The sequence below is a fragment of the Anthonomus grandis genome, chromosome 2 (genome assembly GCF_022605725.1).
Source record: "Anthonomus grandis grandis chromosome 2, icAntGran1.3, whole genome shotgun sequence".
NCBI classification, from domain to species: domain Eukaryota; kingdom Metazoa; phylum Arthropoda; class Insecta; order Coleoptera; family Curculionidae; genus Anthonomus; species Anthonomus grandis.
In genome coordinates, this window is record NC_065547.1 from 4,745,344 (window position 1) to 4,761,637 (window position 16,294).

The 16,294-nt window shown below is 32.2% G+C and overlaps 1 protein-coding gene across 1 annotated transcript in view; it reads right to left on the reverse strand.

The window, feature by feature from the left end:
• Nucleotides 1–16,294, reverse strand: part of LOC126750083 (general transcription factor 3C polypeptide 1) — a 100,963-nt gene that overhangs the window by 15,092 nt on the left and 69,577 nt on the right. Inside the window, exons 16-21 of the mRNA XM_050459585.1 lie at nucleotides 16,116–16,239; nucleotides 15,913–16,063; nucleotides 15,538–15,858; nucleotides 4,005–4,114; nucleotides 3,778–3,944; nucleotides 3,418–3,720 (exon numbers count right to left, since the gene is read on the reverse strand). Coding sequence (XP_050315542.1) covers nucleotides 3,418–3,720; nucleotides 3,778–3,944; nucleotides 4,005–4,114; nucleotides 15,538–15,858; nucleotides 15,913–16,063; nucleotides 16,116–16,239 — 1,176 coding nt within the window. The remainder of the gene's footprint in view (nucleotides 1–3,417; nucleotides 3,721–3,777; nucleotides 3,945–4,004; nucleotides 4,115–15,537; nucleotides 15,859–15,912; nucleotides 16,064–16,115; nucleotides 16,240–16,294) is intronic.

The window sequence follows — 16,294 nt, forward strand, 5'->3', positions numbered from 1 at the left end:
GATTTGCAGACAAAATGCCATTATGATGTAAAAAGGACAAAATTCTGCTTTTTGCAAGTTTTTCAACTATCTTAGACAGGGTAGACAAAATAGAAATGGGACGTAAATTACAAGGCTGATCCAAATCTCCACCCTTATGAAGAGGGATAACCACTGCCTTTTTTAAACATGAAAGAAAAATGCCAATATGTAAAGAATTGTTTATGGCAGAAACTAAAGCATTTAAGGCTGAATCAGACAAAAAGAGTAACAACCTCGAAGATATTCCATCAGCTCCAGATGATTTATGGTTTTTTAGGCGTTTGATTTCATTTTTTACTTCGGTAAGATCGACAGGATGAAAGAAAAATAAATGCTCAACCGGCACTTGTTAAAGATAGTGTAAGTGATCAATGTTACTACGAATGCCCTTGAGCAAGATATTAGGTATATCACAATAATAGTCGTTTAAAATGTCACGTCTTAACTCCGGTTCAGATACTTTTCTATGGCAATGTCTAAAATCATTAATAATCGACCAACACTCTCTTTGCCTATTTGATGACATATTTAAGCGATCCCTATAATAATTAGATTTTGCTGCTTTAATTGTCTTTCTGTACAGACTACGGTATTTCTAATGATATACAAGGATATTTTCATTTGTGGTATATTTGCACAATTTAGTCAAAAAACGGAGGTTTTTAGCTGAAATTCTAAGGCCTCTTGTAACCCATGGTTTTCGTTTCTTAGTTTTAAGCCTCATTTTAGGAAAGCACTGATTGATCTTATCACACAAAACTTGAAAAAATAAAGTAAGTGGGTCAGAAGCCGTTTCAAGTGCATTCCAATTTACCGAAGCTGTAGCAGCAGAAAAAGCATTGAAATTTCTCCTGCTTAAAATTCTTCCCATATAATGAGATGAAGATAATACAGTATAATATGGCATTTTAGCAAGAATAGCTTCATGGTCGGAAATACCAGATGGGAGTACTGTGCATAAAACGTCATCAAAATTTGTACAGAAATAGTCAATTGTAGTTGCAGATGAAGAAGTTATTCGTGTGGGAGAAAGAACGTGCATTTTCAAGTCGTAAGAATTTAAAATACTTAAAGTACGTGGCAAGGTTTTATCAGTGTAGTTGATATTAAAGTCACCAGCCAATATAACCTTAGAGTGTAGGGACAACTAGGATAAAAGAGAATCAAGTTTGTCCAGAAACATAGCAATATCTCCTGTAGGTGGCCTATAAACACAAAGAATATATAAATTAAAACGCTTACAAAAAGAAAGAGAGAATTCAAAAACATTCTCTAACAGAAGATTATCATACTTATCAATATTACAAAAAATCGTTTCAATTGTTTGCCTAGCCAAGATCATGGTTCCTTCAGGTATAGATTGTTGACGACAAAAATTTGATATAGGAACATAATCAGATATTAAAAAAGATTCACTAGGCCTCAACCAGTGCTCAGTCAGAAGTAAAATATCAGGAAAATTACATGTGTCCAGCAAAAGATGAAGCTCATCCATCTTGTTTCTTAGGGATTGTATATTAAGAATAAAGATACTTAAGCTTTTCGAAGAGCTAATTTCAATCTTACTAGTAGAATATGAACATGAATGAGATTCAACCTTCGCGGACATGTCTATAAAAAAGAAGAATTCAATTCACGATCAGTAATCAGTTCAGACTCATTAATTTGATGATTCAAAGACAATTTATTCGATGAAATATTAATTTTAAAATATTTGAAAATATGTGCATGTAATAATGATGCCAAGTCTGAACCAAAGTTACTGACGTGATTAGACTCTAAAATCCCATACAGATTAATATTATTTGCATGAAAAGTACGATAAAGGGCCTTATTACTATTATAGATAACATTATGGTTTAAATAAGTATAAGGGCTTGTCATCACTAAAGTGTTTGTATCAACATGATTTTGAATTAAATTTTTTAAAAGATAGAGGTTTCATTTAAAGATTGAAATATGCACCAAGTGACAAGGCATCTTTCATGAATCTATTAAAAAATCTGAGAAAGTAAAGGTTTTTGAGAAAAAGTGAAAATTATGATTTATTATATTTTTAGCATTTTTGTTTCACACAAATTTCAGAATATTGCATGTATCCATTAAAAATTCTAAGAAATTAAAGGTTTTTAAGAAAAAGTGAAATATACGATTTTTAGGCTTTTTAAGCCTAGGATAAATTTCAACATTTTAAATAACTTGTTTATTATTAAAGATAGAGCTGTCACTCAAAAACCGAGATATACATCTAGCGATAAAGAATCTTTTATCTAACTATTAAAAACTCTGAGAAATTAAAAGTTTTTGTTACAAACAATAAAATTGTTAATTTTTCTGACATTTAAGCATAATAACATAATAATTTTAAAAAGCATTTTTATGATATTTTAAGTTACTAAATTTTACTTAATTTGTAAGATATGATGAAAAAAATTAATGTATTTAATTTTCTGCGTGTTTACTTTTGTTTTAAAATAATTTAGGGCTTCTTTAAATTATGATCAGGTATTTAAGAATAAGTATATGCCAATTTTAATTCGTTTATAATTATTTTTTTTGTTGCATGCGTATTTTTAGTTCTTTTAAACTAAGGGTTAAGTGGAAGACTAGTGGACTGGCGATTGTCATGATCAACTTAACTTCACCCTTTTTGTGAGTAGATCATATTTTTTAATTATTGAAATAAAAGCCGATTTATTCTTATTTTATTATTAATATTCATTCAAAAACTGATACTGGGCTAACTCCTTCGAAATATGTATATCCCGAGGCAATTAAGTAAAACCCTTAAATCATAGGTTTCACTGACTCAATATTCGAATTTAACCGGTAATCTAAACCTCTCACCTGCAGATTCGTAAACGTAAAGAGAGAGTAACTTAGTAAATAAAGTAACTTACCCTGGATATTTTGGGGATGGGTGTGGTAGGTCACGTACCGAAAAATAAGCGCGTAAAACAGTGTCGACACTTATCGATCAAATCGGTTTTCGGTCAAAGCCAGAATTGCTGCTACTCAATTCACAGCTTAGCACAACCTTCTCCTTTTCTCCCACTCTTTTCGCATTCGTATTCAATATAAGGAAAGATATGTATAGTTCAGGAATATGCAAAAGGTGGGAAAAGGAAAAGATGTAAGGCAAATTATGTAAAGTTAAATAAGTTATTAGCAAAACGCGTATTTTTGAATGCATAAATATTAAATACAAGTAAAGAATTAAATTAAAGTTAAAGTATCACTAAGTATTGATTAAGAGAAAATTAAAGTTAATAATTATAATTACTACAAGCATGTGATGACGAAACAGATACATTCACCAAGCAGCATCTTTTATATAACTATCAAAAAATCTGAGAAATTGAAGGTTTATAAGAAAAAAATAAATTCAGGACTTACCCTTACTAACATCAGCAATCAAATGTTCCTTTTTATAAACCAAGGCGCCATGCACAGTGTTTGTTAAAGTGACTTTTCTAATACAGTACTGGTCTACTGGCTCTTTATAAAACGATTCGACTTTTTGAAACGGTACAATTTGCTCCCTATAATACGGCAGATTTTCTTGGTTGAAATAATCTATATTGGCATAATTTCCCTGGAAACAGTTCTGCACCTCCTTTTGGTGCTTGAGCAGATAGTCCACGAGGTAAATAAAAATTTTCGTAAAATCGTTTGCGTTTTTTGAGTACCGGAAAAACCCTGAAAATTTTCAATTAAATAAAAATCCGGAACATAAATGGATTTCAGTTGAATTACCGATACGTTTTGCTTGTTCGGATATCTTGGTCCTAAATGGTAAAAAATATTGAGCGATACCAGGCAGTTTGGATAAGTTTGAGATGACGAATTGGGCTTGCGAATTGTCGCCGTGTCCTAAGAACGTTATGCTTTTACGCAGGATTTTTATTCGGTTTTGTAGTATTCTGAAAAACATTGTTTTTGTTGTAGTGTTTAAAATAGAAAGCGGTAGTGCAGTGGTTTACTTGGAATGCTTATCCTGACTCGAAGGGCAAACTATATGCATGACATCTCTCATCGTGGCATACGACACCATTTGCTTGAAAGTGCCCGGTGATATGAAAATGTCCGCCATCTAAAATTCAAATTCAAAATACGCTTTATTATCAGAAGATAATTATCTTGTGCATTGATCTTGTGCAAGAAGCATATAAATAATTACAAACTTAAAATATACAGTCATAAAGTTTCAATATGGTTCTATAGATTATAGCCAAAAAATAAATAGTCAAAAACATATACAATAAATAATAATACAAGTAAAACTAACTAATAACAGTAGTAACAATCAAACATTTAAGGCTCCGCATCACGGCCATGCGAAAATATCATTTTAAGGGTTTAGAAATCCGGGTATAATTTGAAAACCGTTAGACTTTTTGACTATTTTTTTTTTATTTTATGGATAAAGGATCAACACATGTCTGTAATTATATGAAAATCTGAGGATATGCCTAGAAATATATAAATTTGTTAATCAAACATTGTTGATATTCAAACGCCATTTAAGAGTAATTATAAATTTTAAATTAAGTTTAAACATAATTATAGACATCGACCAAACCTTTGTCTAAAGGCTAGTCCAATTTAAAAAAAAAAAGTTAAACCATTGCTGAAATATTCGCGGATTTCGAGAGCCTTACAAGTGCATTTTTACTAGCAGCGACGTGGCGGCCTCTGCTGATTATATGAGTACTTGATACTTAATGAGATGGGTGGTTTTCAGGTTCGTATTCTAAATATTTTATTTAAATTTAAATATAAGAGTCATATTGGAATCAGATCTATATGTTAGTAAAGGCATATTTGAATCAACTAGGTACCCACTATTTTTTAAGGAAAAAGTTGTGCTCGTGTTTTGATTAATCATTATGACTTTATGAAAATGGCAGTAAATTAATTTAATAAATGTATTAAATTAATTAATTACGCTGAAATAAAAATTCAGATTACTAAAGCCTATTAAATTAAATCAACACTATTATTAAAATAGCCTAAAAAATACAGGATTGTTATTATTCCAGTTTTCTATCAATCTCTCTTAAATTCCAAATTTCTTGGATGGTAAAAATTATACGAATTTAAGGGTTTTATTCTCTATTTGGCAATTCTTAAAAAGGAAGTGACTTGAAAAAAAGGAACTTATTGTAGTGATTAGGAATATTTAGGAATTGAATAATATACGGGGTGACAATTTAAAAACTTGAAATGACCATTTATATTAGGAACGAAAAACTGGAATAAAAAAACGCTCAAAACGGTTTCTATAACACGAAGGGGGAACAAAAAGAAGCATATTATCCCACCCTTATCTGCACCCCTTGGACAGGGTAAGATAGACCCCTAAAATCTTAAATAGAAAGGGGGGTCGAGTAATAGATTATCTTGAAGCTTTTGAAAAATGCTTTCCAATGATACCATAGAATGCCACATTTCAGGAAATTGTTGTCACTCGACTTCCCTTTCTATTTAAGATTTTAGGGGTGTATGTCACCCTGTCCAAGGGGTTGCAGATAAGGGTGGGATAATATGCTTGTTTTGTTCCTCTTTCGTTTTATAGAAACTAATTTGGGCGTTTTTTTATTCCAGTTTTTCGTTCCTAATATATGGTTTTATTTAGTTTTTCGTTCCTAATATATGGCCATTTCAAGTTTTTAAATTGTCACCCTGAATATATGATACTTTACAAAATTAATACCCACATCATGCTTTTTTTAAATATTTGACTTTTAATCTAGGTAAAAAAATAAAAACTATAAGTTGGCATACAATGTTATCTTTGACTGTTTTGGACACAATTTTTTTTTTCATACCTACCTACCTACTTGCTTGACTCCATTGCTATACCTTCTTCTTATTTTAATATCCAATTCAAATAGATACTTTGAATAAGAGTTTTTATGGTAAATTTTTTCGGTTTGGTATAATTGTAAAATGTGATGATAACAAAAATAAGGACCAATAACACATAAATCAAACAAAACAAGACATTTATTACAAAATATACAAAGTTGGCTACATATAAAAAAAAACTTATACAATCGTATATTCTTTTAGGGAAATATTTCTAACATGCATATTTCTATTTTTGCGAGGATCTACAAGCTCAGGTAAATAACATATCGAATAGAATATAGTTAATTTCTTTTTCATATTTTCGCAGAATACATCGTTTTTTAAAATAATTTCCTTCTTAGTGCCCAAAGGTGTCCAAACTGCAAAGCAGCAGTAGGATCTCCCAGTTACCAACAATTGGCCTTGTATTTGGTAAAACCATTTGTGGTTTTTATTAATTTCTCCGTTTTTCTTCCAAAATGATATTTTTCTTTGAATTATCGCATCTTCAGGGGTGAGATTTTTAGCACTAAAGGGGCATTTGATTTCAACAATCCCCTTCTTCCCAATAAGGCCATCGGGAGTCGCTGCCAAGAATGAAATATTTTCGCTTATAAATAAGCCACATGGTAATATCTTCTCATCAATTAATGTTACTAAAACATTGATTGTCCGTTTTTCATTTTGTTTGCCCCACTCAATGCTAGCAGAATGAATTGTTTTTGGGTTCAGAAGTTGTTCCACGAGCTTTTTTGTATCGCCGTTGCTTCTGGCACTAAATCTAGAGCAAATTGCATAGTAATTTGATGCCGTAAGACGCTTTCTTTGCTCTAAGTGCCACAAATAGATTGGCTCTGTTCCTTTGTGAGCTTTTCAATAAATTTGATTTCTTCTGCATTTTTTTTTAAAACTAGCTAGAAAATCTTCTTTTTCTTTTTGCAACTCCTCAGGTGTTAGATTAGGCTTTTGACATTGATCACCGTAACTGCTATCAAGTCCAGACTTCTTTTTGGCTTGGAATACAGCTGTATAAACATTTTTCCCTAGTTGAGTTGATCTAAATAAACAAAACAATATTTGATCAAATAAATTTGTTTTTTTTTTATTTATTAGTACCAGATAAACCCAACTAGGACCCAACCCAACTATCATTTGAAAATATCTAGGTAGTTTGTCCCTCATAATCGTCTAAAAAGAAACCAGAGCTCTATTACACAACACACGCTCTATTTTAATTAAATAAAATTCCGGAAATATATTTCCTGCTTTTTTTATTAGTTCTTCTCTAAATGAACAATGCGCACGTCATGATTCTGCCAACATAGTGCTTTGGTGCGGATCGTACTTTTTTTTATTTCTTACCAAAGAGCAATGGTAATTTAAACGGACATTAAAAATTATAATTATGCAAACAAAAAACATTGTAATTACATATATACTTACAATCTGTCCTTTTTTCAGACCTGGACGTTTTCTAACTGCATTTAACCTAAGTCGGCCTTTAAATCCTTTTCTTTTAGCATCCATATTTTACAAGTATTTAAAAAAAAATACTAGTGAAAACACAGGAACACTTTTCAGTTTTTCAGTATGTAACCACCAAAATAAAATGCAAAAAATGATCGCAACGAAACCACAAGGCTACATCCCGGAACTATCACGCACTAAACAAAAAAAAAACCCAAAATGCATATATAATAGCAATATTAGGTAGTAATGCAGGTATATAATTATACTTGCATAACCTGCACCACATTTATGTAGGCCAACCCTAAAACTACATCGGATCCCGGCGTAAGAGGATGACTGAAATTTTATCAACCGTTCTAAAATAGACATTTATTACTACCGCGTCTCTCACCGCTGCCCCTCAGCTGTGTGGCTAGAAGATAGGTAGCGGAGCCTTAAGTTAAAAAGTCAGGGCACCACATTTCTTAAACTTGAGTCTGAAAAATACTCCTTCACACTATAGTATGCTCTAGTTTGCAACATTACCTTCACTTTCTTTCTAAATAATTTAAAAGATGTCATCTTCCGAAGTGACTATGGAAGGGAGTTAAAATTTTTTTTACCATTATAACTAATAGAATTTTGGGTTAATGTTAATGAGGGTATTGGTAAATATATAGTGAAATTTCCCATTTTCACCATTTTCTTGATTGGATATATTTCAAAATTATGCATTATGCATTGCAAATATGCAACTTTTTTGCTGAAGATAAAGTTTTCATTCAAGGACTGAAATTTACAATGTTAAGGCATCTTTATGTAATTACCAAAAATCATATTTAGTGATTTTTAAATTAATATGGCGAGTAGTAGTTCGGTGTATGATGGCGATCCTATGGATTTCTGTGTGAAATGTAAATTGCCATTTGAAGATGTTAGAACCATTATACAATGTACAAGCTGCAATCAATATTATCACGGAAAGTGCTGTAGTGTGGATATGCGTGGTTTTCATTTGAAGAAGGCAACTTGCAAGTGTGAAGCTTGTGATCAGTCTCTTGGTATAGCCAAGAGTACTGAGAGAACGAGAAAAAGAAGCCGTTTAGATGATATAGGGGAACAAGAGGTCTTATTATATAAGCGCTACTTTATTGTTTTTAGTTTAAAAAACAAAGGAGTTAAATGAAAAGGTAGACTTGTTATTGCTGGAAAAGTGTAATTTAAAATCAGTAATTGCCAGTTTAAAAGAAACAAAAAAATCAGAAACTGTAGTAGCAGGCAGTAACTCAACATCATATGTTACAATTTTACAGAAGAAAAACGATAACAAGGTATTGGTTGTCAAGCAGATTTCCCAAAAAAAATTTTCAGCAGGTTAAGGAGGACTTACGGAAAAAAGTAAACCCTACAAATATTGGAGTAGATTTATCTTTAGGTAAACCAACAAGGAATGGAGGAATTATTTTGAAGTGTGGTAGCGAGAAAGATATATCCAATATTCAGAAAAAGATGGGAGATTCATATAGCGTTGAGGTCCTCAAGGTGTTGGAACATAGAATCAAGGTAGTGGGTATATATGAATCGGAATATCTCCTCTCAGAAAATGAGCTAATTAAAAAAATTGAAAGTCAAAACAACTTACAAAAGTCTGCAAACAGGAAAATTAAAATTGTACGAAGGTCAAAAATTGTAAATAAAAAATTTAACACAATCTTTGAAGTTAATCCACTCGAGTAACCACTTCTTATGGGCTATTTATAGAAAGGGAGAGGATGAATATTGCGTGGAACTCTTGTCCAGTCTTTAATGAATATGGGATACGTAGGTGCTTTAGATGTTGTCGCTACGGTCATATTATTAAGGATTGTAAAGAAAATAAAGTGTGCGCTAGGTGTTGCGGTAACCATGATGTAAAGGAATGTAACGTAAATAATGTCAAATGTGCTAATTGTGTGTTGTCCAATGAAAAGTATGGTCTTAGTTTAAATATTAACCATGTCTCTTGGAATAATAATAAATGCGAGTCATATAAAAAATTGAAGATATTCAGAGAAATAAATACATAAAGTAGCAATTAAATTCAAATATTGTACTTAACACGACCATTGTCTACTTTAATTGTCAGGGTTATTGATCAATGACTGGAAACCTAAGATCCTGCTTTTAAGTGAGACCCACGTTACAGCTGAAATTGAACCTTGTGAGCTGGACATTGATGGGTACAGAATGGAACAATCTATTAGTAACAAGAACAGGGGGAGTGATGGCATTGGTAAGATCTGATGTACGTTATAAAATTAAAAATGTTTTGTCTGTTAATAGTTTTGTCTGGTTAATGTCTTTGTAGTTTTCTGTGTGTGGCGTGAAATATTTGTGTTCTGTGCTAAATCATACACCTAAAAAAGAAGAAGCCAATTTTTTGATTTTTTCTCTGAGTATTTGGATGAAGTTAGTAATTTTAGTGGAATTAATATCATTGTTAGGGATTTTAACTTTGATCTTCTTAAAAATACGTTTTATAGTAACAAAATAAAAAATATAATTTACACAAATGGTTTTACACAAATTGTGGAAACACCTACCAGAATAGCTCCTACGAGCCAGACATTAATCGATTTTATAATCCCCAATGACAAACATCTGGCGCTCAGGGTACATCTAACACCTAAAATTAGTGACCACTCAATTTTGTCTATATCTCTTAATCAGAAAAACAAGCAAACTATCAAAACCGTTAAACATCAAAGATCGTTTAAAAACTACGACTCGCATCTACTACAAGAAAAACTTCTTGCTATTGATTGGAACAAGAATAGCTCGGACATAAATCTACTAGCTGACTCATTGATCACTGATATTGAGATTATTGTAGACCAAATGTGCCTTAAGGTTCAGATTATCCAGAATCAAAAATATGCGGATAAAAAATGGATAACGTCTGACATTAAACAAATGATGCGAGAAAGAGAAACTTTATATAAAAGGGCCGTTTTAGATAGAAATGAGGGTGCCTGGAAAGAGTATAAAACTAAAAGAAATATTATTGTAAACAAAATTAGAGTAGAGAAGGAAAAATTTTATGCAGAATACACAGACGAAAACAAAAACAATCCTAAAGAATTATGCAAAAATCTTAAAGCTCTACTACCAGGTAAAAAGCATATTTTGACCAAACAAATCAATTTCAACGGGAAATTAGTCAGTGATGAAGCAAGCATTGCACAAGAATTTAATAAATATTTTATAGAAAGTATACACATTATTGTCACCAACATCCCACAGTCACCAAATGTAATAAATAATCGTACAAGAGCCCCTGAACCTAGTAAACTATTTTCCAAGTTTGGTCAAGTATCAATGAAGAAAATGAAAGAAATTCTTAAAAATTTAAAAAATGTTGGAGGTGGAGAAAATGGCATATCTAAGCAAGTCTTGTGTGATGTATCTTGTGCTGTCGGTGATCGTGTCGTGGATGTTATTAACACTTCTTTAAAAAATGGAGTCTTCCCAGAATCATGGAAACTGTCTACTGTTGTGCTGTTTCCAAAGTACCAAATACCATCAACCATAATAAGTTCCGACCAATTAATACGGTACCTGTCTATGAAAAGCTCCTTGAGGTATGTGTAAAAGAGCAACTCCTAAATTACTGTAACGAAAACTCGATAATTATTGAAAATCAGTCTGGTTTTCGTGAGTGTCACTCATGTGAGTCTATTGTCGTTAATATATGTAATAATTTTCTCAGAGCCATTGATAATAATAAATATGTTTTAGCGGTATTCTTAGATTTTAAACGAGCATTCGAAACGATAGACCGAGAAATTCTGCTATATAAATTAAACCAATTGGGAATTAGAGGTGATGTCTTGAACTGGTTTGAATCTTATTTGCGTAATAGAGTCCAACGTGTGAAGTATGGGAATAGTCTCTCTCAGGTTCTTAATGTTGTATTTGGTGTTCCCCAGGGAACAGTATTGGATCAATTATTGTTCTTATTATACAGGGTTACTGGTAATTCGATACATTCCTTTGGAGATGTGATAGGGGAGGGGGTAAGAAGTAATAAATTGAACCCTAATATGTATTATGCAAAAGTTGATAGTTTTCGATATATTTAATTTTTTCTGTTTTTCTTCAAAATGTAGACCTTAGTGGTTTAAAAGGCAGTTTCCAGAAAATCCGCTGTATATTTTTTTAACTTTTTAGGCAAAATACATGCTCAACACAATAGTGTTACGTTTGTAATGGCAAAAGTCCGGCAAATAGTTGTAACCATAGGTAAATTCTCGATGCAAAGTGTAATTTTTTTTTCTTAAATAAAATACTACACTTTCTAGTGGATATTTTTTGAAAAAAAATTATGCTACATTCTTCAAAATTTACGTAGAACTTCCTTATTACCTAAGCTAGCTCACAGGATACAAATGCTTAAAAGTTAGGTGACATGGTTTTGAATTTTTATTATAAATTGTAAAGTAACGCATTTATCAGTATTTACCTTCACAAATCTTGTTCAAAATGAGAGCCTCTATTGCGAATACAGGCTCGGCATCGCCTTCTCATTTCAGTCTTTGTTGTTCTAGTTGTTATGGTATTCCTGATCTGCTGGGCAGCGTTGGTTATTCTTTGGATAAGATCTTCCCGGGTAATTATTGGGGTTGCATAAACCAGTGCTTTCATTTGACCCCATATGCTATAATCAAGCGGGGTTAAGTCAGGGCTTCGTGCTGGCCAAGCTATTGGACCTGACCTACCAATACAACGATTCGGGAAACGTTCATCCAGGAACTGCCGAACTGACCGCCGAAAATGAGCTGGACAGCCGTCATGTTGAAATATCATTCGTCCTCTAACGGCGAGAGGAATATCGTCAAAAAGATCTTGTAGGTCATGTCGTAAAAAATTTTCATAAATATCCCCGTTTAAATGGCTGGGAAAAAATGTGGTCCTATATTACATCCCGGCCAATAAGTCCCATCCACACATTTACAGAAAACTTTCTTTGAAAACTGGTTTCTCTTGTTAAACGGGGATTTTCTTCGGCCCAAAAATGAAGGTTATGAAAATTTGTAATGCCCTCATGACTAAACTTTGACTCGTCCGTCCACAAAATGTCGGTTAAAAAAGTTCTATTGTCTGCATCAGAATTTATAATAAATCTGCAGAATTCTACCCTTATTAACGGGTCCCCTTCTTCCAATCCTTGGACAGGCGTATAATGGTAAGGATGGCTTCCCATTTGCCGAATCGTGGACCAAACTTTCCATTGCGATGATCCTGTTTGCTGCGTTACGGCATTAGTGGATGTGGTTGGATCGTCTTCAAAATGTCTTAATATTTCCTCCTCATCTTCTGCTCGATATACGCGAGGAGCGCCAGCGTTTCCTCTTCTTGGTTTTACGGATCCAGTTTCCGCGATAGCTCGGTAGGTCGAAGCGAAAACACGGACATTTGGAATGCGGCGGTTCGGAAAGCGACGTTGGTATTCTCGGCGAGACTCCGCGGCATTACCATTGCAAAACCCATAAACAAACATAATATCTGCATATTCAGCGTTAGTAAACGTGGCCATAGCGCAGAAACCAATAGAATACCTTCTATGAAAACACGAGAAAACTAAACTCGAAACTCGTAATTTAACTACTTTCCACAACAATTAATGCTGTCAGACTATCTACACATCAAATTTTTAACAATAAAATTAAAAAAACAAATTGTTGCTATAGTACTTAAATACCATAGAAGTAAATACCACTTGGCATTTTTCAAGTGCGTTCTTACTATTAATAATAAAAATACAAAATTCTGTTAAAATTTTTGGTAGTATTTATAGCCTATGAGTTAGCTTAGATAATAAGAAAATTTTACGTAAATTTTGAAGAATGTAGCATAATTTTTTTTCAAAAAATATCCACTAGAAAGTGTAGTATTTTATTTAAGAAAAAAAAATTACACTTTGCATCGAGAATTTACCTATGGTTACAACTATTTGCGGGACTTTTGCCATTACAAACATAACACTATTGTGTTGAACATGTATTTTGCCTAAAAAGTTAAAAAAATATACAGCGGATTTTCTGGAAACTGCCTTTTAAACCACTAAGGTCTACATTTTGAAGAAAAACAGAAAAAATTAAATATGTCGAAAACTATCAACTTTTGCATAATACATATTAGGGTTCAATTTACTTCTTACCCCCTCTCCTATCACATTTCCAAAGGAATGTATCGAATTACCAGTAACCCTGTATATAAATGATATGGTAAAAGTTATACAAAAATGTAAAACTGTGTTATTTGCAGATGACACAATAATTTCTATAATAGGAAACAATATTGATCAGATGATAACTGATATAAATAGTGACTTAACCAAAATTTTCAGCTGACTTTGTGTCAACAAATTATGTTTAAATACGAGTAAATCTAAATTTTGCCTTTTTACAAAAAAAATCGAAAAATAATCAAATAAATATTGACAATGTGAACATCAGTGTAGTTGGGGAGAATATTTTTTATGAAAAAGAAATAAAGTATTTGGGCACAATTTTGGATGCAAATTTGAATGTTATCGCACATGCAGATTTCGCCATGAGAAATTTTCCAAGAAAGTTGGCTTTATTAATAGAGTTGGGAAAAACTTATCAGCTCCTGCTATATAATGCCACTGCTGTTCCACATTTGCAGTTTTGCTCCACATTATTGCTCAATTTGCCTAAATACAAGGTGAAACAGTTTGAAGTAATTCAAAATAGAGCAATGAGACTAATCCTAAAATGCAATCGATACACTCCTGTTATTATTATGTTAGGTGTGCTAGGTATAATATCTGTCAGGCAAAGGATTATGTTTAGTGTGTATGTATTTATTTTTAAATTAAAACAACGTCTACTACCCACATTATATCTGTGATAAAATAAGAGTATTCGGAGACGTCCACAATTACTGCACCAGAAATAATACCGACTTTGTCCTTGATAGATGCAATACTAGTCAGATGTTAAAGTCTGTACTCAGCAAGGGACTTATTGAATTTAATAAGTTGCCAACTGAAATCAAAATCTGTGATAATTTAAACCAGTTTAGGAGGCTATTGAGAAAATGTATCAAGTGTGTGAATGTTTTATTTTATTTTTATTTTTATACACATTTTATTCTTAGTTTTAGTTGTTTCATTTTATTTATACATTTTTAAACAGAAATTTTAGTTATTTTTAAGTTTTATTTATACATACTTTCTTTTACCGTTTTGTCCTTATTACCCTTGTTTGTGTAGTTCTTGTTTCGTATTTATATTTATTTTATTTTAGTTTAACAATTCTACTCGTACTTTGTTTTATTTTAGTAATTTATTTTAGGCTTAAATTTTATTTATAAATTTTCTGTATGTGAGACTTTTTGTGTTTTTTATATATGTATGTCATTTTGTACAAGCACACACTTTTTTTTCAATTTTTTTTCAATTTATTTGCATTTTTTATTTTTATTGATTTAAATTTTTAATATTTTTTTAAAATATGTATTATATTATCTATGTTATGTATGACCCTCATAATTTTTTGCAGACATAATCAGTATAATTCCCCAAAGTGTTTGTGGCGGTAATATGAGATCAACGGTCAATCAACGGATTCTTTATATTAAATTTGAGATAACGGGCCTGCGAGCCAAAACAGAAACGTTTTAGTTTTAAGATTTTAGAATTCATTTATCCATTGTAACGTAAACAGCTTTTGCCTTTTGTTCACTTATTTTTACAAAATGTATTAAATAATTTTGTCAAGTGTCCGTCGTTTTATTGTAACTTCTATATATTATGTATTACCTTTTGTAGCTCCAACTAAATAAATACATTATTTTTATATCGCCTTATGGCGGTTTTTCATTACTAAAAAAAAATATTTAAAATAGTTACGATTTTTTTTCGAAAGAACTGTTTATATTTTTTTTTACAAACTCATTAAAAAAACTTCAAACAAATAAGAGGTTTTAAAATAAAAATAGAAAAATCTAATTGCAAATCTGGCATAATAAAAGTTTTTTTTATTATTAAAAAAAATATTCAAAATAGTTTCGATTTTTTTCGGATAGGGTTGAAGGAGCCTAATTTTCCTACAAACCCATCTATAAAACTTTAATTCTATGGCATTATTATGAAAATTATATTATCACCAAAAACCCTTGAAAAATGAAAGATTTCCGCGAAATTACCTTCATTAGTATCAAAATCTTATCCTCATCGGCACTCCATCTAACCCGATACCTGCCGGGATACTTCCTCCTTAACGCCCTATCGACCGCGTCGAATCTCGGCACCGAACGCAATTTCAAATCTTTCCGGGGCATCACCGTCTTCTTAAGAACCGGCGTCCGTTTACTGATCCGTAAAGTTGACGCTTTCGAACTCGTTTTCGGCGGTAAGTTACTCAACACCTGCTTGCTGATAAAATACTTCTCGGGCGGCAGCATCTTTTGACCCGACGTGGTTGGAATCAGTTTTAAACTGTCGAATTTCGCTTCACTATTCACCAACTAAAAAAAAAAACAATGAATAACAAACGAAAGGGACGCTTTTATTTCACTCACGTCATCGAATTTAAGGATATCAAACGATTTGGCGAACGGAAGTGAGTTTTTCGATAATAAATAGACCCAGCTTCTACGCAGATGGGACCAGAAGCTGGAATCTAAGCCTCCAGCCCCTTTATGGTCACCTGGAAGCTCTCCCAAGTCATTCCTACAAGAAACAGTTATAGATTATTCGAGATTTTACTGGAAGAATAACTTACTGTGGGGCATCCTTGTAGGTACGAATGATTCGGGTTTTTGCTAGGTTCGGATTCGCCGCTGGATCTATTATCGTGTATCTTTGGCCTATGCTGGCCGATCGGTTGGTTAAGTTGGTGTTTATGCCTAAAAATAACCCGTGAATTAGTTAGTTAAATATAAATAATTAGCAGTTTTAATA